General features: G+C 46.6%; 2 protein-coding genes across 2 annotated transcripts in view; both read left to right on the top strand.

The window, feature by feature from the left end:
* Positions 1 to 10: 10 nt before the first annotated feature.
* LOC135900725 (lysosomal alpha-mannosidase-like) lies at positions 11 to 21,094 on the top strand. The gene is made up of 13 exons (XM_065430265.2): positions 11 to 208; positions 4,045 to 4,230; positions 5,837 to 5,936; positions 6,364 to 6,513; positions 7,513 to 7,706; positions 9,022 to 9,127; positions 11,167 to 11,246; positions 12,856 to 12,906; positions 15,178 to 15,231; positions 16,413 to 16,574; positions 19,856 to 19,975; positions 20,485 to 20,706; positions 21,026 to 21,094. Exons 1-13 carry the CDS (start codon positions 185 to 187, stop codon positions 21,092 to 21,094), a joined length of 1,518 nt encoding a protein of 505 aa, XP_065286337.1. The 5' UTR covers positions 11 to 184.
* LOC135900801 (lysosomal alpha-mannosidase-like) overlaps positions 21,028 to 26,594 on the top strand; it is a 20,395-nt gene continuing 14,828 nt past the window's right edge. The window contains exons 1-6 of the mRNA XM_065430383.2: positions 21,028 to 21,086; positions 22,050 to 22,089; positions 23,485 to 23,554; positions 24,373 to 24,492; positions 25,527 to 25,643; positions 25,956 to 26,082. Of these exons, the coding sequence (XP_065286455.1) occupies positions 22,052 to 22,089; positions 23,485 to 23,554; positions 24,373 to 24,492; positions 25,527 to 25,643; positions 25,956 to 26,082 (472 nt within the window). The 5' untranslated portion in view covers positions 21,028 to 21,086; positions 22,050 to 22,051. The remainder of the gene's footprint in view (positions 21,087 to 22,049; positions 22,090 to 23,484; positions 23,555 to 24,372; positions 24,493 to 25,526; positions 25,644 to 25,955; positions 26,083 to 26,594) is intronic.

The raw sequence follows: 26,594 nt of genomic DNA, 5'->3' as shown, positions 1-26,594 counted from the left end.
CGGATGTACGTTCTCCGATGTCCGATCTCTTTCTCCCTGTCGCTACTGCTACACCGTCGTGCAATGTAACAAAGCGATCGCGGTCCGACGACAAAGCCGTGCTTCTTGCCCGACGCATGCGGTCGTCTCCGCTTTCCCGGCGCCGATCGAATCCACCACGAGCCGCTACACTTCGTCGGTATCGATGCCACCTTCCGAAGCCAGCAACGTGAGTAATCCCGTCGCGTGTTCCCAGTTAATTGAACACACATAGGAAACAAGTATCCACAGTACACGACGGGTTCATCACTCTTAAATGTTTCCGCGCTTTGGTGATTATCTTGTCCCACAACGATAACCGTCATCCGCCTTGCATGCGTTTCCTGTCTTGAAAAGTGTGCACTCGTTACTTTCCTGTCGAGATTGCATGTCACGCTGATAACGCGCAGGCTGTTCGTGACCTAGAAGCACCGGTCGCGCAGCGTTGGAGAAAGGAAATGCGAACGTTAGAACAGTACAGAGGACACGATGCACCTCCTGCAGATCGTTGCACAAGATAGATGACGATTATCGTTGAGGGACAAGATAAGCCCTAAAGGGGTGCAAACATTTTGATGAGTGTAGTACGTTGTAATGTCTGTATTGCGTGCCTTTTCCTCCTCTAACGCTAAGCGCCCGAGACTTTCAGTTCAGGAACACTTAAACATGTTTGCACCCTTCGACGCGTACGTTGACTAAATGGGAAGCGTAGCAGAAGATCGTTAAGCTGCAACCTCTGTGAAGTTATCGTTTCGGCCGCGCAAATCACGGTTCTCGTGAAGCTTACAGCCGGCGTCTGAGCGTCGACCCTATGTCAAAACACGGTCATTGTTCTTGTATAAGGTGTAGTTGAACTCAACGTCTAGAGAAGGCACCTAATTCTTCGCTCCGTATAATTTCAAGACAATGACGAGCTGGATCTTGAGCCAGAAATAGAGCATGAACGAGAACCGCACCGAAAAAGAGCTAGTAGTGAGAAATTTCAAGTGAAAAAAAAAAAAGCCGGAGAGAAAATTACTAAGCGCAGAGCCACGGGGTTAGACGAGGTTCCTGCTAGGATGATTAATGAAATAGGATCAAAAATTCAATAATTAAGCAAGCTCTGTTAAAAGAAGTAGAAAACAGCATTCAATGTAGGCGAATACCAGACAGTTCGGGACAAAGTAGAATGAGTTTAATTTATAAAGGTAAGGGGCAAAAACAGAATACACTCATATAGACCATTGACCATTACATCGGTAACATTACAGTAATATTACATCGGTTATATAGACCACTGACTGTTACATCGGCAACATAGAGGTCAGCTATATGCATGCAATTATATTAAAACTGCAAGCATGGGCAGTACATAGCAGCATATATGGAGAACTTCAGAATGGCTTCAGGATCGGCATGGCGTCTTGATCACAACTTATTTGTTCTTACCCAGAGTAGTGTAACATGCAGAGAAGAAAGGAAACCGCTATAGTGGCTTTTCATTGCTGTCAATTATACGGACACTGAAACCGCATTTCTGGCGTCAGCCTCGCCTTGGGGTTAATATCGTCGATAATAGGCGATAAGGGCGATAATATCGTCGCCGTGCGCCATGTGCTGTATGTGCGAGGGTGAGTGAGACGGCGATCGATCCTCAATCTCGCGCACGGAAGGGAGGAAAACGGGGAGGAAGCGCGCCGTTTGCAGTCGCGCTCAAGGCTCCGGGGAAGGAGGGGGGGGCGCTCTACGGTGCGTAGGAAGGGGGGGAGGCGTTCTACGCCAGGCCGCTGTATCTTGAAAGCCATCTGCGACAGGGACATAGACCGCCGCGCTGTTTTCGCGGCTTAGTTCGCGCTGATGCGAGACGCAGCACGAAGGTCAGTTCGCTCACTGCTGCTGCCGCGTTTCCTCACTCCAGCGCGTTGACAATTTCCGCGGTCACCGAGTAAGATAACACTACTTTCCGTACTTCGTATAGCTGTCCAATAAATTGCTATCGCAATCGATGCTTCACCTGTCGGGCGAAACTGCGAAGTTCTTAGACATTAAAGTAGCGTATGACAACGTATACCGCAACATTTTGTGGAATATACTGGAAAGAGAAGACTTAGGCGACGATTATAGACTGCTTTTGGGAGAGATTTACCTAGAAGATACGGTTTCCGTTGAATGGAAAGGGATGAGGAGCGAGGAGAAACTTGATATCAACAAGGGGCTGAGGCAGGGGTGCCCTTTATCCCCACTGCTGCTTATGATTTTATATGGTAAGGGGGGAAAGGGCCGTAGAAGGTATTAATATCAGGTTTAATCTCTCATACAAACAGGTGGGCACGACAGTAGTGCAGCAACTGTCATGTTTGTTTTATGAGGACGAGATTGTGTTGCTTGCTAACAGGCAAAGTGATATATGCAACGTCTGGCCAATATCTGTGGACATGAAGGTGAGAATTTAGGACTTAAATTTTGTGTAAAAAAATCAGGTTTATGGTATTCAATGAAAAAAGTGAACAGACAGAGTCAATACAGAGGGAGCAAATACACCGGGAAAAAGAATACACATATGTTGGTTCCTGGATCAACGATGGCAAAAGATCACAGAAACACATAAAAAGAATCAATAATAGCAAAGGGGGAGAGAAGTGCGGCCGTAATGAAACACGGAGGGCTTTGGGGATACAATATGTACGAGGTGCTCTGGATTATGAGGAAATGTGTAATAGTTCCAGGAAGTGCATTTGGAAATGCTGTTGTTGTTTGCTTGAAGTCAGAGGTACAATCAGGACCCGATGGCAACCAAAGGTCAATGGGACACCTAGCATTGGGCACCCACGGGAAGACTACAAATGAAGCCGCACAGGGTGACATAGGCTGGACAAGCTTTGAAGTGAGGGGAGCTCAGAGTAAAATTGATGTCGAAGAAAGACTGAGGAATATGAAAGAAAATAATTTCGAGAGAGTGTTCGAGTGTTTGTACAGGAAAAATATTGATTCACAGAGGAGTAAAAGAACTACAAAGCTTACCAGCGAGTATGCAACCCGTATATTAAGCCACATGGCAACAAAGAACATCAAACGCAAATTCAGACAGGCTGAGACAATCTCCTGGGTGGTGGCAATGTAAAAGAAACAGATTATGAGTAACTAGTTATAAGGTAAAAACAAGATCAAGAAAGTAACAATCTATGACAACTCAAAAGGATGACTTTACTTTTCGAAGCGAGATCGGGAAGCCTTATAACTCATAGTTATAAGGGGAGGTAAACCAAGTAAGAAGCATGTGCTTGCTGCGGTAAAGCAAGGGAAACGATGGAATATATTTTATTAGATTGTGAAGGTATCTGATACTCAGCTGTACGTTAGGCTCAATTGGCCCCCTTGAAACTCTTGGGTTCAGGGATAGCAGGGAGAAAGTAAGCATGTCTGCAATATAGATTAGTAAAAGGCGATTGTATGTCTGGTGGAAGAAAAGTAGGGAAACCACAAACAATGGAGGCGTACAAAAGCAATGTCCCAATAATGGTTCAGAAAGGTTGATGTTGATGTTGGGAATGTTAAGCCTGTTAAAAAAAGATAAGATGTGTAAGACATTACGCAAAATAGAAAAGTGGTGGCGCAACACACCGCCCCGTTTCAAAGAGGATGCTCACAACATCCATCCGTCCATCCATCTCCGGTATTCTGTATAACGTAATAGTTTTCGATAGGGCTAAAGCTCTCTATTTCTCCGTGTGAACATGCGATTATGCATGTGAATAGGTGATTGGAGTGTGACACACAAGTTGCTGCAGACACTATGACACAAAGCAACACGAAAAATAAATATAACTTGCTACTACCAGTAAATTTTTGCGTGTTCACAGATCTCAGAGGCACATATGACACACAAGAGGATTCATACAAGAGGGGCTGCGCACGTTGTAGAACTTGGTATAGCAATTGTAATAATAAGAGGAAGTAACGTTGCAAAAATATCTCTTTGGTGTAAAAACCATTGGTTTCTCGATCATTCCAAGTGATCTGATCTACCTTTATCTTTTTATCACGCAGATTGGAGTGAACAGTCGGCAAGTTATGCGGTGTGGTTGGATCACGGTGGTGGCTTTTACGTTCTGCCTAGTCGTCGCCACTGCGCAGCCAATGGCTGGGGGCATGCGACCACTTCAGTCGGAACCGCCTGGTAGCTTGGGAGCAAAGCCAAAGCCAGCTGGCACTGAGATACACTGCACCTTCAGAGTGAGCGTCTCACGTTGTTAGTGCGTTTAATTCTCAGTAAGCTCACCCGGTCAAGCCAGGTGTGAACGGTAACTGACCTGCGCGAAACTTATATCTGTTTGCGTATCTTTGATCACGCAATAATTTATTATGCTTTAAGGCAGGCTTGCAAAAAAAATGTTATGATTTTTCCTTCGTTGTCATTTGGTCGTCGCTGTGCTGTCGTCATCTACATCTTCTCATCCTGCTGCCACCTCCATCATCGACGTGCCGTCATCTTCATACCCTTTGTGCCACTGTAGCAGCTGCTATGCCAGCTGTCAAATGACTTTGCACTGGGCGCTATTTGACATCCTAGCAAATTTACACTACCAAGCTCTCGCTTGCCTGACTTGTACAATAATCCTCAACGATTTCTGCCCAATGTGTGCTTCCTTATTTTGTGAGGTTCGACTTGATTTGTTTGTCTTGTCACCGTGTCGTGGCGTTCCTATTGCAATTTTCGCAAATGATCAATCAGTTCGAAAGTGGGCGCTTCCCCATGCACCTTTTATGTCTCGTCTTTAACTGCGCTGTTTTTCATCTTGCTCACAAGATGTCTGCACTTGTTCTTCAAAAGACACTCATAATGTCAGGTTCTTCGCAAACTCCTGCACTCGCACATTATTAACTCATTTATTCATGCTTAACAACGCGAGTATGCGAGTGCTCACTCGGTCGCAGGAGCTGCGAGCATTGCTGCGCCTAACGTCGCAGGTACAGACGCGGCCACTGCTACCGGGAACACAGTAGCTTGTGGTATCGCTCCGCAGAGCGCCACCACCGGCACCTCATGAAGTCTTGGCAGACGACTCACCATAGCAGACGACTTGCCGGGCTCTTCACCAATCGCTTTGATTGCGCCTGGGCCACAAGAATTCATGAGGCGTCAGTGGTGGAGCTCTCCAGCGAGCGATGCGATGACTCCCGTGTTCTCGCTAGCAATGACCGCACCTGTACGTGCATCAGTTTCTAAAGGTTACCCACGTTCAACAAGAATGAAACTTTGTTCTCTGACGACTGTGGTCCGAGTCATCCCCGCTGGTAGAGGTGGCGCACGGTGTTGGCGAATTGGCGACGGGTGCCATTGTTCACTGGATGTGGCGCACCAGGACCAGCCACAGAGTCTGCCGCAGATCCTCGCACGGTGGGGCCCAGCTCAAAGATGTCGCAGGTTAAGTCAGCGTCGGTCGAGAACTAGGGGAACGATAGCGACCCCTCTTTTCTTCTAAACCCAGTGTCGTTGAAACCTCCGAAATGTGGACAAGTTTATAAAAGAGGTGGCCAGTGTCTAACTGCCAAGTTTCTGAAAGCTCCTTTGGCAGTGAATGTCAATGCGGCACCAGTACGAATGAGTGAATGCCAGTACCAGTACGAATGAGTGAATGCGGCACCAGTACGACAACCGTAGAATTTTGCTTGAACTACGGCGTTTCTTTCTAGGGAACCCTCTTTGTCATTGTGCTAGTCTGGTGGGTGACAGGCTTTTTTATTTATTTATTTCACCCGCTCACAAATGTATATGCTTCGTTCACTGCTTCAATTAATTGTTTCTCACTTCTTGACAACTTCTCGTTTCCCACGGCAGCTGTGTCCAAAGGCCAAGCCGGACGTGATCAACATCCACTTCGTGCCACATTCCCACATGGACATCGCCTCTCACAGGACCTTCGAAGCCAACTTGAGAAGTGAGCGCACCCGAAATTAGACAGGTTTCGCCCAGTCGTTGAAGCGTAGGTGTATCCCGGAGCAGCAGCGGAGGTGGCGACACGTAATACTTGAAGTGCATATAAATCTAGGTTCAGGCACATTTTTGTGTCTCAATTCTATCGAGATTCAGCAACTAGCTAATGACTTCCACACGAACCCAGCCCATCAGGCTTGATCAAAAAGTTTGTATTGTCCAGATTATTTCAAGAAAGACACCGCAAACAACCCATACTGGCAACGTTGTCGGCTAGCCGAAAATGCCGTCTAAAATACGTAGCGGTGTCGGGGAACTTCGCTGTTACATATGGGTCTTCCCAATAACTACCTGATGCCTCACGTCATTCGTTAGTTTTTCTTTATTCGCGCTACCCGGGCAGGGCAATGAGTCTTCCTGTGCCATTGCAGAGGTGACGTCCATCCTGAACTCGGTGAGCGGCGAGCTGCTGAAGAACAAGAAGCGGATGTTCAGCGTGACCGAGGTGGCCTTCCTCAAGAAGTGGTACGAGTCCAGCAGCGAGGTGTTCAGGATCATCTTTAGGAAATTCATCGCAGAAGGTACGCGCCACCCGCAGTCCTCGGGAAAATGGCACACCGATGGCATTCGCGTCCACTGCACACTGACACAATCAATTACTGTAGTTCCAGAGCTGCAGTAGCAGCACATGGTACGCGTGCACTAGGGGGACGCCGCTTTGGTCTAGACGCAACCTGGCGAATAAATGTGTTTAAAATGCAATCCAGTCGTTTCATCATTGGATGGATGGATGGAAGAACTTTATTGAGGTCCATTAGGTCGCGCTAGTTACCTAGCCCGAAGTGGGCCACTCCCACGTTGAGACCGAAACATGTCCGAAATGCCTAGCATTTCGGCAGCTCCGCGGGCCCGTTGGACTGTCCATAGCTGTTCTTCAAACGTGAGGCTGCCTAGAGCTGCGTCCCACCGCTCTTTAGTGTTGTCTATGTCGCTGCGTAGCACGGAGCAACGACAGAGCGCGTGACTAAGATCTATGGTGTCGTTACATTTATCGCATGCTGTAGGAGTAGAGAATTCCGGATAGATCTTGTTACATCATTGACTTCTTTTTAGTATACTTGAAACCAGACATCTCGGTCAAGCTTACCGCTTCCAACTTTATCGCTAGACGGACGCTCTGACGTTCCTGAGACTTGGGACTCTTGATACGCACAAACGCTCAAGCGCTGTTTTGTGGGGTGTAGGTGTGCGTAAGAAGTACGTAAGAATATGGTGCCTCGATGCGTGCGCTCTCGAGGCATCCTACGTAAGACCAATTCTCCTGGATCTTTATATAATACATCACTGTGGTACCATACGAGGCCCTAGCGTTGCACTGAGACCAGATGCCCAGATGCCCAGATTCAGTGAGCAAGGCAATAATAAATGCTACCGAAACAGATATCACGCCACGGTGCCACTCTGCAAAGAGTATACCCGACACAAGCGCCGTCTATTTAGGAAAAAACGGGGGCGATCCGAGACGCCGTCTTGGTTCCCATCGAATCGAGGTTCACGCAGTGATGGCCTCTTCGTCGCAGGCCGTGTGGAGTTGGTGAACGGCGGCATGGTGATGAACGACGAGGCGACCACGCACTACTCGGACATTGTGGACCAGATGACGCTGGGCATGCGCTGGATCAACGCCACGTTCGGCGCATGCGCTCTTCCGCGCGCCGTCTGGCAGCTGGACCCTTACGGCCACTCGAGGGAGCAGGCGGCTCTCTTCGCACAGGTGAGACACTTCGACCACGCTTTGACGCGCGACCCTGAAGGGTGCCATCTCTTCGTTGTGATCGTCATGCACAGGTCTCAAAAATGGTTACTTACACAACATAGGTCACGAAGTACGTGCAAGAAATTACCCGTTACGCAATAGTTGAAAAAAGAAACACACGTCACGCATTGGGCCGTGATCTTTTACGCAATAGATAACACCTCTCATCACTTATGACAGACACTTTCGAGACAAAAAAAAATATTACCACCCTGTTCGCTATTCAAGTAATCTTTATGCAACGAGAACTTCGAAAATCCTTTCCACGATGATCCGTTTGCCCGGTTGTAACGTCGCTGAACACCGATAATCATGACGCTAACAGTCCGTTCCTGCAACACACTTTTCCACATTACGTCAGCCCGTGTAATCAGTGTTAATTCTTTCCTACTGTGAGTGTACAGTTTTTTCTTCAGCTGCACCAATTTTTAAAAATTGACTGTGGCAGATAGCACAGTTCTAACCCTTCATCTAAATTATTATACGATGCGATCATTAATTCTAAGATAAATCGAAATGCTTACTTGAATAAGCAACATAATTACGCTCATTAACTTTTTAATTACTAACTTTAGACCCAAGTTTCAATAATTGTAGCTCGTGAGTTCGCAAGGTATACTGACGTGGAACGAATTCTGAGGATGGCACTGGTTTGAGATGTGCGCCGTCAACGTTGCGGTAAAAATACGCTGTTGTTGCACTTACCTAAAAAAAAAAACGCTGTTTCATGCAGCAAAATCACAAAAGTAACTGGAGTACGCCAATGCATTTCGTCTGATACATTTAAAGTTAATGTATCGATTAAGCGTTTCGACTTCTCGTAGAAGTAATGGCCGTCTCATCGATTAGTTTAGATCGAAGGTTAGAACTGTGCTAACTGCCACAGGCAATTTTTAAAAAATTTAGTGAGGCTAAAAAACAAGCATGTTGTGAAATTATGGGATTTTACATGCCAAAACCACTTTCTGATTATGAGGCACGCCATAGTGGGGGACTCCAGAAATTTCGACCACCTGGGGTTCTTTAACGTGCACCTAAATCTAAGTACACGGTTGTTTTCGCATTTTGCCCCCATCGAAATGCGGCCGCCGTGGCCGGGATTCGATCCCGCGATTTCGCGCTCAGCAGCCCAACACCTTAGCCACTGAGCAACCACGGTGGGTAAAGCATGTTGTATATTACTCGCTAAACATTTGCTATGCGTTGGGCTTTCCTGGACATTGAATGGCACCCGACAGTCGTGGGGGCTGAGCGTCGGGCAACCTCCGCGCAGATGGGCTTCGACGGCCTCTTCCTCGGCAGAGTGCACCACCTGGAGCGGCGCTGGAGGGGAAACCTGGACGCGCTGGAGTTCGTGTGGCACGCCGACGAAAAGCTCGGTGGGTGGTGCGGTGTCACCGCATGTGCTCCCTTTTCATGTGAGCGAACGCACGGGACAGCAGGCAGGTGTAGGGAGCCTATACATGTAGGCTCCCTAGGCAGGTGCCAGACGTAGCGCCCTCTACCGTACTCAAGTAAAACTCTTGCTTGGGCTAGTTGGTTCATGCTTGAATGAGTGAAGGCAAGGCGCAAAGGACCAGGACGGAAGAATGACCTCTCGTTTGTGTCCTGTCGTTTGTGTCCTTCTTCCGTTTTGATCTTTTGCGCCTTGCCTTTACTCATGCTACCGTACTCGCTTGCCGCGAAGGCGAAAGGGCGAGATAAACCGGATTCCGTATGAAACACTGTGCCCAAAGACTATATGGACGGCGAATAATAATTGTTGGCAGTATCCTTCGTCCTCCGTCCGGGTAGTCTCTGCACGATGTACGCTCAAGTGTCTAGCCTGGCAGCACGCGATGGGCTAGTCCGGATTCCCTCGAAGTGTCGTAGTTTGACAATGGCTGCACCATCTGTACGCGCAGTCGACGAAATGCGCATCTCGAAGACGCACGAAATGCTTCCGGTGTCCTTATCCAACGTGTGACGACGATTACCGTCACAGCCTTTTCGTTAAAGCGATTTTTTAAAGTCTATTTTAAGATAATGCCATTTCCGAGAAATCTGCAATCACAACTGTGCTTGTGCCGGTCAACATCATCCCACGTCCTGACAAGCCAACGCGGGTACGCTCAGTGAGGAGGAGGAGGAAACCGGCCGCTTGGATGCAATCACACCTTTGCAAGCTACGCCGCTGAAAAACTCTCGCACTGGTATACCGGGACAGTTATTTCGGTGACAGTCATACGTGAAACGGTAACTTATATCGAAGAACATTTGGGGAGCCTATATGTTAATTACCGGCTTTCACTTCCACGACTGAAGTGTGTGTCCCGAAGTTATACGCTTCGAGTTAATCGGTAAATCTTGGTTAACCGAATAAATAAGAACATTGCGTGTGTCTCAGGCGGTGAAGTCGGCGACAGCAAGTAATGCGTTTTCCGAAGAACGTCGCGTTTTTCTGTGCGCTGCGCAGTCCTGCAAAATTGGCATCGGATTTGCTGAAGTAGTACGGGTCACACGGATTTCAACTAAACTGCTTTCGGTTACCAAGACGAAAGCATTTGTCACCATGTAAAGAAAGTTTCGCGAGCACCGTGAACTTTTTTTCAGTGAACTTGGAAAAACTTCAGCATACATTGCTTAATGTTTAGCTTCCAAACGTCTTATGTTTCTGTAAACAATATTTTCGCTCTGGACTATTCCTTCTCTGTCCAAAGTTGATGGGAAACGGGCTGTCACCGTACGGTGCCTAGGTGATATGATGCACCCGCCGTGGTTGCTCAGTGGCTATGGTGTTGGGCTGCTGAGCACGAGGTCGCGGGTTCGAATCCCGGCCACGGCGGCCGCATTTCGATGGGGGCGAAATGCGAAAACACCCGTGTGCTTAGATTTAGGTGCACGTTAAAGAACCCCAGGTGGTCAAAATTTCCGGAGTCCTCCACTACGGCGTGCCTCATAATCAGAAAGTGGTTTTGGCACGTAAAACCCAAAATATTAAAAAAAAAAAATTAGGTGATATGAAAGCTTACTTGTATGGTTACCCGCCGTGGTTGCTCAGTGGCTATGGTGTTGGGCTGTTGAGCACGAGGTCGCGGGATCGAATCCCGGCCACGGCGGCCGCATTTCGATGGGGGCGAAATGCGAAAACACCCGTGTGCTTAGATTTAGGTGCACGTTAAAGAACCCCAGGTGGTCAAAATTTCCGGAGTCCTCCACTACGGCGTGCCTCATAATCAGAAAGTGGTTTTGGCACGTAAAACCCCAAATATTATTATTATTATTACTTGTATGGTTCTGTCTTTATAGTCGAGGTAATTTCACAGCGATGGTACAGAAATTCGGTCGCAGACATAACTTTGTTGATAGGCGCCCTCGAAGCACTGTTCTGGGCGTGGTCAAATATGTTACTTGCCACTGGCTTTCCAACTACTTTCAGAGTGGGAGATCTTCACCTCCATTCTGCCCCACCGTTACTCTCCCCCCGGCGTGGTGAACTTCAGAGAATTCTTTCTCACGGTAAGATCACAAAGCGTTCTGGCCGATTCCGTCGTTGCCTCGCTTTTCAAACCTTGCACGTTATCTCCGCATCCAGTTTTATGTAAGAGGCATACACCTTCCTATACTCGAACGATCCTCCACTCGAATCTATTCCTCCATTTTACCGAGTTGAGCGCAACACCACCCCTTAGGCTGAAGAAAGCATTAATTGCTGTTCTCAACAATTGTCGCCTAGTGCCGACGAAGCGCAGCGGCCCCTTGTGTCGAAGGGAGGCGTTGCCATCCGCTTTGTGGAGCCGAGTTGGAGTGGGTGGAATAACGTTCTAGAATACGGAGGGCAGAGAGACAGAGGGAACAAACCTCTATTGCGTAATGCTCCACATCGTGAACCTTTGTCTGAGATAAAAATCCGGCGTTTTCAGTTAACGTTATCCCGCAAGGCCTAGCTTCATAAGGAGAGGGTGGGTAGCAAAGTAGAATCCTGAGATTTAAGGCCCAAAGATAAAGATTTGCATTGTGAAAATGAGATAAAATCATGACAAAGCGGGTATGAAAAGTCGGCCGCGACTTTGTGCTTGGTGTCAGAACGCTCCAGCCATTGATAAGGCATCCTGATGGGCACACCCAGATTTTCCAAAACTTCCCAATCTATTTCTAAAATACAATATTAAATGCTATTATCGATATCTCATTGCTAGGACTTCACATGGATACAACCGCTTTTCTCAACTAACAGTGGCCTATCAAGGTAAAGACCGGTTTTGCACCGAAATCAAACAGACAAAGCGCGAAGAGTTGCATTTGCCTGTCTACTTTACTTTTTTTGCACTCATGGTCCTTTCCTTTATGATTCTTTGCTCTTTTTGTTTTGCATCATGCACTAAAGTCAGAGCTGTAGAGCTGACGAACACTCAAGTATAAGTGTCAATTAAGTGTTAGTTTTTGCAATAAGGGTCGTCATGGCACTGACGCCACTGAACGTTTCGTTGTCTCGAATCATTTAAAGCTATAAGCCTAAAACGACAACTATACGACAGGGAAAACACGGGGAAGGCGGGAGATGGAAATTCAAGACGATGAGCAAAGCGAGAACAAGGGGAAGCCGGAGCCAACGTTTCGACAAGTGGACTTGTCTTCTTCAAGGCCTTGAAGAAGACAAGTCCACTTGTCGAAACGTTGGCTCCTGCTTTCCCCTTGTTCTCGTTTTGCTCAATTGTGCGACAGTTACTGATCCACAAAAACGTTCACGTCTCAAAAAAGGGTATCGGCTGTTTCTGTTGGAGTGCTTCATACAGATTCAATTTGAGTGGACGCTGTCAAGATGAAGCTTTCCCACTTTCCAACATTACAAATACCTTCCAACTCCCCCCCCCCCCCCCCGAACAGTAAATATTATATTTAAACGAAACAACCGATTTCTGGAGCATTCAGAATTCTCTTCAGCGTAATTATTGTTGATAAATATATTCTTTTTCTGCACGACAACGTGATAAAAGAAAAGTGCACGCTACTTGCACTTACTCGCTGACTTAAGCTGTGAAATAGTGGCGAAGAGAGCTCGAGGTGCTTAATAACGTAACAAGATGTCTCACTTTGGTTTGCTTTCCTTTCCGTTCTGTTTTTTCAGGAAGAAAATAAAGTCAATGTCGCGCAGGGCTTCATAGACGCCATAGAAAAAGTAAGTAGCACTCTAACGAAGTTTCAACACGACTTGCGGTGCAATGAACATCACGTTTTTATTGCGCAATTATCATTCATAGGTTTTTGCATCAACTAAAGGGTATTTTTTTACTAACTGCGCACGATCGTACTGGTTTGGTGGAGGCACACTAACAAATTTCAGTAGTAACAAGGACGTCATTGCTAAAGAGGAGGATAACAAGTTCGCATTCAGGGTAGATGGCAGCCGCACAACATATACGACGAAAAAAGGAGCCCTGACAAACACTATCATCAGCGCTTGTTTGAGCCATAGCGTCATGATAGCAGATTTGTTGACGTCACCAATACTGAACTGACAGAGTGAGAACAGGTTGATCGGTCAATCAATCAATGAATCAAACAATAATAAATCAATTAATGAATAAAACAATCAATCAATCGGTCAGTCGGTCAGTTAGTGTCAGTGTATGGGTGACTGAATGAATCAATGAATGATTGAATCAATCAACCAAAGTTTACTTTCCTACTGACAAAGGAGGGGCTGGGATCAAAAGCCGTGCTTCGTCTTCGACGAGGTAACGACTCCTTGTTACCCCCTTGTTATCGTAATTATCACCCAGGAGGTGGGGTAGCCTGCACGGCGATCAGCCAGGCTAAGATTTCCGGCATATCATTAAAGCTTGTAGCTCTCTCTTTGTAACACGGCAACGTTTCAACATGGATACATTGCACACTTCTTAAACAAGTCACAACAAATCACGCATTATAAGAAAAGAAAAACTTGCAAAAGTAATATTCACTATAAGGAAAATAATTCAAATGAAAATATATGCAATACGTGAAATGTTCACAGTGCCGCACATGGTTCCACGCAGTGAAAGTTTGCTTTTGCAGAATAACGTGATTAGAGGTGTCCCGCAATGAAAATGGTCAAAATAGTATTTCGAGAGATAATTTATTAGAGTGGGTACAGGGTGACGCAAGGACTGTTTCCTGTAATACGCCTTGGCAGTGGGGACATTCCACTGCTCTTTAAACCTAGTCATACTGTTTCGTATTCCCTTGCAGATCAGCCAAAGAAATACTGGTGTCGCTGTTACGTAAAGTAGATTTGTACCATATAGTAAGCTTGTAATCATAGAAAGAAAACGCAGGGGGCATGATAGGAAAGGCCGAGAGGTCAACCTGAGGTACATTTCTTTGGTTAGTTACTATGTGCTGTCCTGAGCAGGTAGGACAGATCAGTATCACGAATGTGATCAGTTTTCTTTGTCAGCAAAGAACGTATGCGAGCTGGCCCGGTTTTATACATTGGTTCAAATATGAAAAGAAAAATTGCATTCCACCCGAATGCAGCACAAAGCTACAAAAGAAACTCATACGCGTTTGTCAAAAAGAAAGCTTCGCAGTAGAGGAAGAGTTCGTCCTGGTCCGGGATGATCCGGGAAACTTTCCCTCAATTGTGAAACTTTCTTTCTGAGGAACCCGTATGAGTTCCCTATAGCTTCGTGCTGCATTCGCGTGTATGACAATTTTCTCTTTCACGACAGTTTCTCCACCTTGCTGGATTCCACAGAACTGGTTTGCCTGTTTCAGCTATGCTATCGTCGAATAAAGGAAACCACTACCTGAACTTGAAACTGAAAATTGCTCTCATGCACTGCAGGTTGACTAGAAATAGTGATCATTTTCTCCTCTAATATTTGTCGCAAAAAAAAAAAGGCGTTGGCAGCGTCACTTCCATGTTCGCTGCCATTGACGCTATATACCCCGTTTTGATTCCTCCGTGTGGCAGTCAGTGCTGTAACGCCTGAGTTTACACGTGAACTCCAGCGCTGCTGACTGTTCTACAGCGATATGGACGTTACGGTTATCTATTTCAATTAGGAATATTTTTATTTTTTTAAGCTGTGAAACACTGACAGCACTGCATATGAATTATCAGTCTTTAATATGCTCGGCATTGCCAGTCTAAACCTTATTTGACTGGTTTCTAATTGCAATTTGAGATAGGCAGAAGCACTTGCTTTCTTCTGTTTATGTATTGCCATCCGTTTTGATGCACAATGTTTTCTTTTTTGTATGGTTGTTGCAGCCCGAATTTGTTGATGCCAATATTCGCTTATAATTACTACTTTGTCGCACCATGTACAATTGCATTGTTATGTATTACACTGACGTTGCTACGCAATGTCTTCTGGGCGGCGTCAAGCTATAGCTTTTAACCAAAAAAAAAGTTGATTTGATTTGAATCCCCGAAGAGGTCGACATACTTTTTTCTTTACAGGCACCACAACCTCTTGATTCTCCGAACGATGAGTTCCAAGATGACCCGAGCAAGGTAATTAAGCCATCGCATCCTCATGATCATCATCATCATGCACATCTAGCTCAATGCGGGGCAATGCGTATCTCCTCTATGCCTTACGCAGTGTCGCTGTGTTCGTGCAACCTGAGCAATGCAACTTATTTCATCAGGTCATATCATACCAGCCAGCTCTCGTCGAAACACTTGTAAAGATATTTCAACAAAGCGAACAAAAACGCAGATTCCGCGCGCAGTTAAGAAGAATATACAAAAGGGAGTCGGAGAACACGCACACAGAATGTCGTACACGCGATGCGGGTAGTCTAATAAATAAATAAATAAATAAATAAATAAATAAATAAATAAATAAATAAATAAATAAATAAATAAATAAATAAATAAATAAATGGCTGTGGCTTAGCTAAGGTTAAGCCCAGGATGCGAAGCATAATAGCCTTTATTTTAACGCGACAGCGTTAAGGAGCTCGTGTCGCAGAAAAGCCGGTGTCGTCGGCGTCGGCTCAGGCGTGCGGCGCTTGCTCAGGCGCACATTTCGTTGTCGCGCCGAACGCTGCGTTGCTCGACGCTCACCGCGTCCGATGCGGGGCGCGTAGTCGCTGCGCCGTAGCAAAGCCACCTAGAAACAGTCTCTGTAGCACGCCGCAACCTTCGCTTCTCATTCCAACGAGCAGCTCTGTCTCCAGGAGGCATCTCACCTCGTGAGTGTCTAGCAGAGGCAAGCGCAGCTGCTTATATACCGCCGCGACGGCGCGAGTTGGAGCCCCCTTTCTCCTCTGTCGTGAAGTCACGGTGTCACGTGGTCAGCCTTGAAGGCGACGCCGCGAGCGATGGCGCGAGTTGGAGCCCCGTTTCTCCTCTGTCGTGACGTCACGGTGTCACGTGGTATTGAAGGCGACACCGCCGCGCCTGAGGAGCTGGGTTGAGCTCTCGTAATATGCTTCGCATAATAAATAAATAAATAACTGAGACATGTACAGTTCCACAGACGAGCGAGCAAGCTCAACACCACCAAAGCAAACATACTCACGTGACTATACATAACTAAACATAAAACGCAAGCGCGCATAATATGCGTATATGACGCGTTGAAATAAGAGAAATATGACTGTTCGCTTGACCCGATGATTAAGCGTATACAAAGCCACGAACTCGTCCCTTTTCGAAGGAGATTTACTGCGCTCGTACAATTACAGAAGGGTGACAAACTGGAGTCCACGTCGGGTGAGACGTGTCAACCAGGCTCCACGGACTGCGGGGCGACGACGTACCCGGCCGCCACGTCGCACTACGAAGAAACGCAGGAAGGACAGCAGACGTCCGATGCCAGGCAGGCTCCGGATGTGCCTCCCGTTCAGGCAAGATTCTATGGCAGGAGCTCCACGCGGCTTGTGCCGTTTTGTCGTTTACAGAGATAAAACGTCAAACTCATCGCCCAAGCGGACATAGCGTGAGACGTCGGTTATCTTCACTTGCTTGCACTCTTTGCTGCCAGAGAAAGTTTAGAGATATGCGCGCACTGATAGCGTGCGGCATGCTATGCGGTATTATTTATTATTATTATTATTATTATTATTATTATTATTATTATTATTATTATTATTATTATTATTATTATTATTATTATTATTATTATTATTATTATGTTGAAAGCAGGATAGCGAATTATCTACCAGAACGCGTGCTGTCTAACACAAAAAAGGTACATTCATATTCAACAAAGATGCAGATAAGCACATCATGCTTCTCACAATACGTACAGTGCGCGTCTCTTAAAAAAATTGCTTATATTAGTCTGTGCACTAAAATGATACGGGGGGCCTCTTTAGGATAGCACTAAGTGCCACGTACTTCCATACGGATATATTTTCTCACTTATCATTTCCATCTTGCCGTTGCTGCCCTGAATTGAGAAAGAGAAGTTGCGCCTCCCACTGCTCGCATTGTAACTGAAGGACGTGACGTCCGGCGCAGTCCATAGGGACACCCGCATTTCGAAAGTGGTGCTGCATGCATAGGCTCAGGATATCTAACGGGTGGTGTCCGAAACTTGGCGGCCATGACGTGCTTGCGGCTTTGCAGCCTTCCAGATCTGTTTTCTGTCACTCAGAGTAAGTCGTAACTGGGACGTGCATTTGGGCGCCACCTATTAACGGATAGACATGCATGCAACATTACCTCCATGACACTTACCCCGCAGTGACAACGCGTTCACAAAAATTGGCTCGTTCACAAACGAGTTACAGCTAGTATTTTACATAGTAAATAAGGTTGTCATCTGTCAATGGCCAAATAGTTTATATGCTATGCCGCAAGCACAATATGTTACAAGAGAAACGCGCTTACCTTACCACTGCTATATTGCCGTAAACACTGTTCTATGGGTGACAGTGCGAATATTCCAAGCCTTAGAGTGCCGCATAATATAGTCACTGTTCGTAAATACCCAAATTTTAGAAAAGTTTCTCAATTATTGAATACGCCATATGTGCGCAATCGAGCATAAAGGTGTACGAAAAAAAGGCGGTAAATGTCACTTTGATGGCTGTAATAGACATAAAATAGGATATGCATGTATGTGTAGCACGTTATATGTCAATCACGGAGCCGGGCTTTTCCGGCCAGATCGCTCTCATTTGCGAGTTCTCCGCCATGAGTCCAAGACATGCGGATAAACTGTTTATTACTTTCTAATGCCCCATTTGTGTTTGTATTAACCAACGCTTTATAACGTGCAAAGGAATAGTATTAACTTTCCAACGTTGTGAATACACTATAGGATGTGAATATCGTCTTATAGTTATGGTAGTAACAGCTGTTCAATTCAGTTTATTTACCAGATAGTTCTGGCTGGCTACCTGGGCTAAGAACTCTGTAAACAGCTTGACGGGGCCCAGGTAGCCGCTAAAGGACACACGAAGCAAACGAGCATGTCTGATACACAAAGCAAATAGTACAAAAACAGAGTAAGTCATTTTAAAAAAAAATAATAATAACAATAGGTGCACCATCAGAAACCTCTAAATAGCAAGAATAGCCACTTCAGAAACTTGAATAACAAGGATAGCGGCACGTATAATCGTTACTCAAAAGCTAACATGGTAACTGTAACCAATTACCAGCAAAAGTTGTTGCACGTTATGAAAAAAATGGCTGTGGCTTAGGTAAGGTTAAGCCCAGGATGCGAAGCATACTAGCCTTTATTTTAGTTGTTGAACCACTGTTTAGCCTGGTGAACTGCTGTTGCTTGGCTATATTTGGTTCGGCTAGACGAAGAAACAACTCATGCATTACTTCTTCGCCTTCAAGAGTGGAACGCGACAGCGTTCCCGTCGACCCGCCAAGGGGTGTAAGACAATGGGCTACAGGGCAGCGACTACGCGCCCCGTATTGGACGCGGTGAGCGTCGAGCAAAGCAGCGTTCGGCGCGGCAACGAAATGTGCGCCTGAGCAAGAGACGCACGCCTTAGAAACAGCGCGTTTCTAAGGCAACACCGCATTCACTAGAGGCGCTTTTGTACCGCTTTGAAGCGTTGTACTCGTGGCTCAGTGGTAGCGTCTCCGTCCCACACTCCGGAGACCCTGGTTCGATTCCCACCCAGCCCGTCTTGCAAGAGTTGAGCCAAAGCCACTTCTCCTCTGTCGTGACGTCACGGTGTCACGTGATTTCATGGTCACCGCCGCGCCTGAGGAGCTGGGTTGAGCCCTCGTAATATGCTTCGCATAAAAATGGCTGTGGCTTAGGTAAGGTTAAGCCCAGGATGCGAAGCATACTAGCCTTTATTTTAGTTGTTGAACCACTGTTTAGCCTGGTGAACTGCTGTTGCTTGGCTATATTTGGTTCGGCTAGACGAAGAAACAACTCATGCATTACTGCTTCGCCTTCAAGAGTGGAACGCGACAGCGTTCCCGTCGACCCGCCAAGGGGTGTAAGACAATGGGCTACAGGGCAGCGACTACGCGCCCCGCATTGGACGCGGTGAGCGTCGAGCAAAGCAGCGTTCGGCGCGGCAACGAAATGTGCGCCTGAGCAAGAGACGCACGCCTTAGAAACAGCTCGTTTCTAAGGCAACACCGCATTCACTAGAGGCGCTTTTGTACCGCTTTGAAGCATCGTACTCGCGGCTCAATGGTAGCGTCTCCGTCCCACACTCCGGAGACCCTGGTTCGATTCCCACCCAGCCCGTCTTGCAAGAGTTGAGCCAAAGCCACTTCTCCTCTGTCGTGACGTCACGGTGTCACGTGGTTTCAAGGCGACACCGCCGCGCCTGAGGAGCTGGGTTGAGCTCTCGTAATATGCTTCGCATAAAAGTAAAATAAAAAAATAAAACTCAAGAAAGCACAATTCTGTTGCTTGTACACAAAATGATGACGTAGCTGAGATTTTGTTAGATTGCATTTTTTTACATTTATTCAAAATAAAGGAGAGGTTATATTAAAGGCACGCTGTACTCAGAACCTATTTGAGAAATAATTCGACACTCGATACCCTACTGACGCTATGCGATTCGTATTCGGTTCCATCTCGAAAGTTGCTGTTCGCACACCAGTACAATTTTTCGAGCACCTCGCTGAGACACTGCAAGTAGTGTGCAGACCCACTCACGAGGTGAAATGCCCCCGTCACCTTGGCACGCAGACGGGCCGTGGCTACCAGACGCAGCAGCGCATCGTCATGTTCGGCGACGACTTCGCCTACACCAACGCCACCGTGTGGTACTCGCAAATGGACCAGCTCATCGACACCATCAACTCAGTGGTGAGAAGCACCGAGTTGTTCAACTTCGGTTCAAGGGAGTATAGAGGAGTCAAAATACTTGACAGATAACAGGTGCAGTACCATAGTTACGTAGAGTTCTTTATACATAAGTGCTCAACCCTTTAACTTCAACTAACTCAATCTCCCTTTATGTAGTCAACTTGCCATCTGGCCCAACGTGGTCCTCCCGATCCGGGCAACTGCCTGCTCAGATTGTTCTCAAACGCTGAACCACAGCGCGTCCCAACTCGCTCCTTGGTCCCTTATTCCTTAAAGTGTAAGACTTCTTATAATAGCCTATAGGAGAGAATACGCGTAAATGCCTGCTCCAATCGCATGGCTTCAAATGTGATTCCTAGCGCGTCCAGCTCCTCACCTCGATCCCTATGCTGCTAAAGTTCCCCAAGACTCCCTAATAGTTTCCGCAACAGTGTGCGCAAACGACAGCTCAAATCAGCTTCAAATGCCGAGGCCCATGGCTTCATGTATAACTCGCTCCCATGGCGCAGAACGGCAGCCGGTACAACGCGTTCTACTCGACGCCCGAGTGTTACCTCCGGTCGGTGCACGAGCAGTGGTTCCGACGCAAGAAGGGAGGCTCGGAGAGCGCGCTCTCGTACGGCGGCGACTTCATGCCGTACTCTGACCGCGACTACGAGTGGTGGACGGGATTCTACAGCAACCGCCCGCAGCTCAAGTACCACATACGCCACGCGTCAAACTTCCTGCAGGTAGGCGTAGAGACCACGATGCCTCACGGTTTGTTGAGATATACACGTTAACTAAGACCGCGAAGATTCTATCCACTCGCACAAGCACCATTGACATTACTGGTTCATCATCACCGTGACTGGGAGGTTGGAGGCGATTATTGCGGACGTTCCGCTGAACCTTCCAGCAGTCATTTTATCGTACACCGTGTCGGTCGGTTAACAAAGAAAGCTAAGCTTTTCAATTTAAGGAATAACTGAATGCTGTAAGCTAAGCGCGTATTTTTTTGTCTCGTGTTTTTTATCGTTGGTCAACGCTATTTCTGCCGCCGTTTCGCAGGTCTGCCGCCAGGTGACGGCGTTACTCAACTTGAATGAAGGAGCCAAGATACAAAATCTAGGTGCGTGAGTTGCTGCCGTTTTTCGTCTTTTGCTTTTTACGATATCTGCGGTCTTCATAAATAAAAAAGTAACATGAATTAAAGAACGGCGCCTCTTCCAGATTTGTAAAGTAAAAAAAAAATTCCTATACCGAAACGGGAGAACGCGGTAGTAAACAATGACCGATTTTGCAAAAGAAAAGAAAAAGTCACGCTTTCGGGCCTTGCGCCTTCAAAGAAGTCATAGGTGCCCACGTCAATTGCTCGCTTAAAAAAGAATGCTTTTATCGCGACAGCAATTACAGGGACACGCCAGGCGAACTTCCCCCGTCGCCGTCGTTGTGATGTTCCACATAAAGTCCCAACGGCGCCAACATGCGCTGCTCGCCGCTCCGTAGACGCTTCTCGAGCAAAAATGGCGTGGATGCACGGCGCGAGTGCCCACGTGATGCTTTTAGGCCAATAGCGACGCGGCGTCGGCCTCGGCCAGAGCGCGCGAGGAGGAGGCGGCATTCTTGAAAGCGTGGCACCACTTTACGAAGTTTAAGGGGGTTTTAAGCAGGCGTCCTCAATGCTAACGTGGCCGCTGCTGCGAGCCCAGATGGCGAGCCGAGATGGCTTGTGGCTTCAGGTGCGCTGTGTCCTCGCGCGCCCTATAATTGGAGGTCGCGTACTCTCAAGTTCCAGAGATGCGTTGAAGCTATAGAGGCAGCTCGTGGCGCTCTCTATCCGCTGCTGCCACTCTTCAGCACACCATCGTTCTGGCAGCGGGTGCCCGCGATCTCCTAGTGAGATCTGTTCATGTTTGCCCGTGCGCGCGTGATACCGTGCTTGCGAATTTAGTTCGTAAGCGAATGTTTACTGCCATTTATGCGGTCGATAACCTTGCTCCGTATAGCTGTCTAAGAATTTGCTATCGCAATCGATGCTCAGTCATTCGGGCGAAACTGCGACTTTCTTTCTTAATCTTCATTTGTTTTGCAGAAATGGCGATCGCCATGGCACAACACCACGACGGTATCACGTAAGATTCCAAAAATGGAACACAGCTCACAAACTTAAAAAAGAAACGCCTTCTAATTTTTTCAGGCAGCAGATGTGTGGAGTGTCAGAAACACATCTATCAAAGTGACGGGTGGCACACGCCACTTTAGAATTCCCGAAGCAGCTTTCTGTGACGTCACGTACTACGGAAGCTCCTAGCCGAGGCTAGCTGATTTTTGCACGCAAAAATAGTTATAGTTATAGTTAAAATAGTTATAGTTATATAGTTACAGCTAACTGAAAAATACTACAGAACTTAATCTTGCACGTTTTGTAGACATTACCTATACAAAATTGTCCCGCGTCCATGATAAGGTCGCGAACGATAAGATATCACACAATGACGACTCGGCTGCAACGGGTGGTGCACCGATTGGCGCACCGAAAGCTGGGAAGTATGGTTTTGGTTTTATCTACTGCTTCCCTATTCAAGTATACATACGGCCCATAACTCAAATATCCACAGTGTCATTTGATATATCCGAACATAAGAGTTTTTACATTAGATATTCCAATAAGGTCATATCCGGATGTGGGAATACTGGCCTTTTATAGGGCAGTCTTGGGTCTTTTTCCCCCTGCACAGCACTATGAGGAATGTTATCAACCGGGTAATCTACTCGTTGAGACTGATTTGGCGTTTAACACTGCCTTACGCTTAAAAAACCGTAAATATTCAGTTAAATTGTCAAAGTTCATGCAGGCTTCTTTACCGAATATGCCAGAATCGCTTAGTGTAATCAAGCAAGAAAAGATGCGGAAGCAAAAGGCAATTTTAGACGTCACTTTTTATATTCCCACACTGTCTACTTTTGACACCAATAATTTGACAGAATTTGCTCGGGGTTAGTCAATTGCTTACTGAAAGAGAGGAATTACATTGCATTCTAAACGAAGGGAATGGTCAAGTTGGCTGCTTTTGTGAACTTTCTCTCCACAATAACGGCATAAGTGCACGCTAACACATCAATATCTCTGACACCACGCATCGTCACTTGCTCGGGGTCTTAAGCGCCAAATTAAATGCCGATGTATTACGGACTTTTGCTTCCCCCCCCCCCCCCCCGCTAATAATCGACCCTTTCCCGCCAAAGGAAATCAAACAATGTTTTGAAAGAATATTTCAATAAAGAGATTTAATGTTTATGTTTAGTGTACTTCTTTATCGTTTTTTTTCCCCCGGTAGTAATCGACCCTTTCCCGCCAAAGGAAATCAAACAATGTTTCGGAAGAATATTTCACTAAAGAGATTTAATGTTTATGTTTAGCGTACTTCTTTAGCATCACCACATTTCGAGCACATTTAACTGTCACGCTCAGCTGTTTCACAGCTCCGCTCGTAGCCTTGCTGACACGCACGCTACGCACCCGACAGGGGAACGAGCAGCAGCGAGGTCGTCGCCGAGTTCACTCAACGCATCAGCGAAGCTCTCGACGGCTGCGAGGTGAGTTTGCCACAAGTTTCCCAGGATTCATCGGTGTACGAGAAGCTCTTCTTGCGGGTTCACAAGGGAGGGAAGCGATCGCTTTAGAGCTGAGGAAGTAAGCCCTGCGGCGGGCACGAGGTCCTTGTAGTTGCCACGCGTCTACACCCTAAAAACAGTTGCAGCCTTTGGAGTGTACATTTGCCGCGCAACGATAATCGTCATCTGTCTTGCCCCCCTTTCTTTCTTTAACGCTGCGATCCCGCTACTTCCACGTCACGAACGGCACGTGCGTTGTTAGCATGACAGAGCATTCTCGACAGGAAAGTATCGAGTGCAGCGTTTTCAAGAAAGTACACACAAGCAAGACAGATGACAATAATTGTTGTCGTGTGGCAGATATACACCCCAAAGGGTGCAACTGTTTTTAGAGTGTAGTTGCACACTAGTCACCAGCTTGGTATGACGGCAGTTGGTAGCGGCGTAGTTAGTAACAATACCGACTAAATAATGCATAGTCACTGTTACTAACAAGTCTCAGCCACCAATTTCAAACGCAGTTCGCGCTACCGGATGCAAAGTTCCTAGCCTACTACCCATACATAGTCCACTCTACAATACATCATAGCTAGCCCGTTACATGGGTTATCAGCTCGAAACTTCGTGTCCGGGAGACCCAATTGTAACAGTGACTTCCTTGCTTAGTAAGTAATCTTACCAACTCTGCCGGTATCAAGCGCAGTTATAGGTAGTAGAGGGTGTGGCACTATAGGCATTAGCTACAACAACGACCTTTTATTCAAAAATAATGTGTTCTCACGCACGGCATTGTTTCGCAGGAAATCGTCGCCAAGGCTATCGACAACCTCTCCAGCATCGGGTCGAAACGGCTGCTCTACCCCAAATTCTGCCGGACGCTCAACCAGAGCGAATGTCCGCCGTCGGAGAGTCTCGAGAGGGTAGGGCTCCGTGAATACAGAAACGAAAAATTGAATCAGTGTGAACAAGGAGGGAGGGGATAACACTGGCATCAGCTATCACGTAAAGAGAAGGACAACACGGGACACTAATAGTAATGAATGACACGAACAAAAAGCAAAATAAAAAACACTTTAAGCAAACAGCGAGGAAGCAGAATGGGGATCACCTAATAGTCGAACAACGACGATAGAAATTGCCATGCGTCGAAGACAAAATGCCACATAAAAGTTAGTGTATGTGCAAAATGTTCCTAAATTCATGCGTGTTTAATGAAAACTATTTTTACCTTGGTAGTGTTCAAGCGGATTTTTTAAATTTGTCAATATTTAACACGAAGTTGCACATATTAGGTCGCGACAAGACGGGAGCCAGGCAGGAATCCAATAATTGGTCAAAACGATACATGGCCGACATGGCAGAGTACGACGAAGGTAATGAATATATCGAACGTTTTGTTCCCAAAAATAAACAAATACTTTAGAATGAAAACACAATAATTGTTGTAACCAATTATTTACTTTCTGTTCCTTTATTTCTTCGTGAGCACTCTTCGGCGAGAGTACTCAGTTGGTACAGAAACACATTCTAATGAGTGCAGCGTACTCATTCACTTGCAGAAGTCGTTTTCCGCTAATGACATTAGATATCGCCGTTTAGCAGCAGACTAATTACATTAAATGCGAGTGTGTTCGATGCAAATGACTCTAAATATTCGCGTGTGATAAGGGTAGAAGATTCAAAGCTCGTCGTAAAAGATGCCACGCACACAAAGACAACGCTTCATCACGCGTCCGACCAAAACCAAAACCTTCTTGCATCTTTTCCGCGCACTTCACCTGTAAAGGATGCATCGCTGCTAGATAGCTTACCATGCGGCAAAGCTAACCCACACCCCTGAGAAAGAACGTTTGTTGTCACAAATGTGATGCAGTTTGCTAAGGGTTCACGCAGTTCTGGGATGGTTCTTCGATGACGATGTGTTTCATTTTTTTACTGCTTGCGCTATTCGCAGTTCTTTGTGTCGGTGTACAACCCACAGAGCATCATGGTGAAGACCCACGTTCGGTTCCCCGTCGCCACGAGTGGATACCGTGTCGTCAACGACCAGAGAGCCTTTGTGCCCTCCGAGGTGATGTCAGCGAAAAACGCTGCGGAATTACACGTCTCAGAACACGTTGCTTCCTAATGGGTCCGACTAATAGCTCAGAAGAGTCTGCGAGGATACCATCTTTTTGCGTTTGTTCGTTCGCTGGCTAGTTAGTTAGTTAGATAGTCAGTTAGTTATATAGTTAGTTAGTTAGTTAGTTAGTTAGTTAGTTAGTTAGTTAGTTAGTTAGTTAGTTAGTTAGTTAGTTAGTTAGTTAGTTAGTTAGTTAGTATGCTTGCTTGTTCGTTCATTCGTTAATCTGTTTGTTCTATCCCCACTTCTGACGCATCGCAGATAATTCCCATCCAGCACGCGCTGTTCCACATTCCCGAGAGAAACAGCACTTCGTTCCACGACCTCGTGTTCCTCGCCACCGTACCTCCGCTAGGGGTCACCACTTTCCTCGTGCAGCGGTTCCGCGGTGAGCGTCGAGCGCTGTTGCTCCAAACCAAAGCAAAGTAGGAGGTTTCAAGTTGGTTTAACATCCCGAAAGTGCACGGTGCGTATGAGGAAGGCCGCAGTGCGGGGTTCCGGGTTAATTTCGACAGCCTGAGGTCTGCCATCCAAACAGCGACCTCTTGCTGCGCTGCTGAGTCACCGTGACAGGTTTAAGTGCTCCATGATAAGAGCACGGTGTGAGATTGTCTCGAAAATTCGGGCTTTATGTGTTGAATAGGTGTTTGAAAGCAATAGTGCAGTGAAACATTCATTATGAGCCTGCCTTCTTATCGATGAAAAAGAAAAAGAAAATTTGATATTGTCACGTGAACGCCCCCATTGAGTCGCACACATTAGTTAAAGCAGTAGACAGTGAAATTGCCGAAGGCATACCGAACTGTCTTGGAGCATATTGCTAACTCCGACTGAATGGTAAAGTACTCGAGAAAACAGTACACCGTGTGCTTATGTACAAACGAGGCTCTTTCCCTCACC

This window comes from Dermacentor albipictus, chromosome 8 (assembly GCF_038994185.2).
Source record: "Dermacentor albipictus isolate Rhodes 1998 colony chromosome 8, USDA_Dalb.pri_finalv2, whole genome shotgun sequence".
Lineage (NCBI taxonomy): Eukaryota > Metazoa > Arthropoda > Arachnida > Ixodida > Ixodidae > Dermacentor > Dermacentor albipictus.
The sequence above is the reverse complement of the archived record's forward strand: the minus strand, read 5'-3'. Positions and strand labels throughout refer to the sequence as shown.

Bases quoted from the DNA above. Each gene is read 5' to 3' on its own strand.
- LOC135900725 (XM_065430265.2), top strand. From the start codon at position 185: ATGCCACCTTCCGAAGCCAGCAAC. The intron at 6,514-7,512 runs GTACGCGCCACC...TCTTCGTCGCAG, and splicing joins TAGGAAATTCATCGCAGAAG to GCCGTGTGGAGTTGGTGAAC. The intron at 7,707-9,021 runs GTGAGACACTTC...ACCTCCGCGCAG, and splicing joins AGGCGGCTCTCTTCGCACAG to ATGGGCTTCGACGGCCTCTT.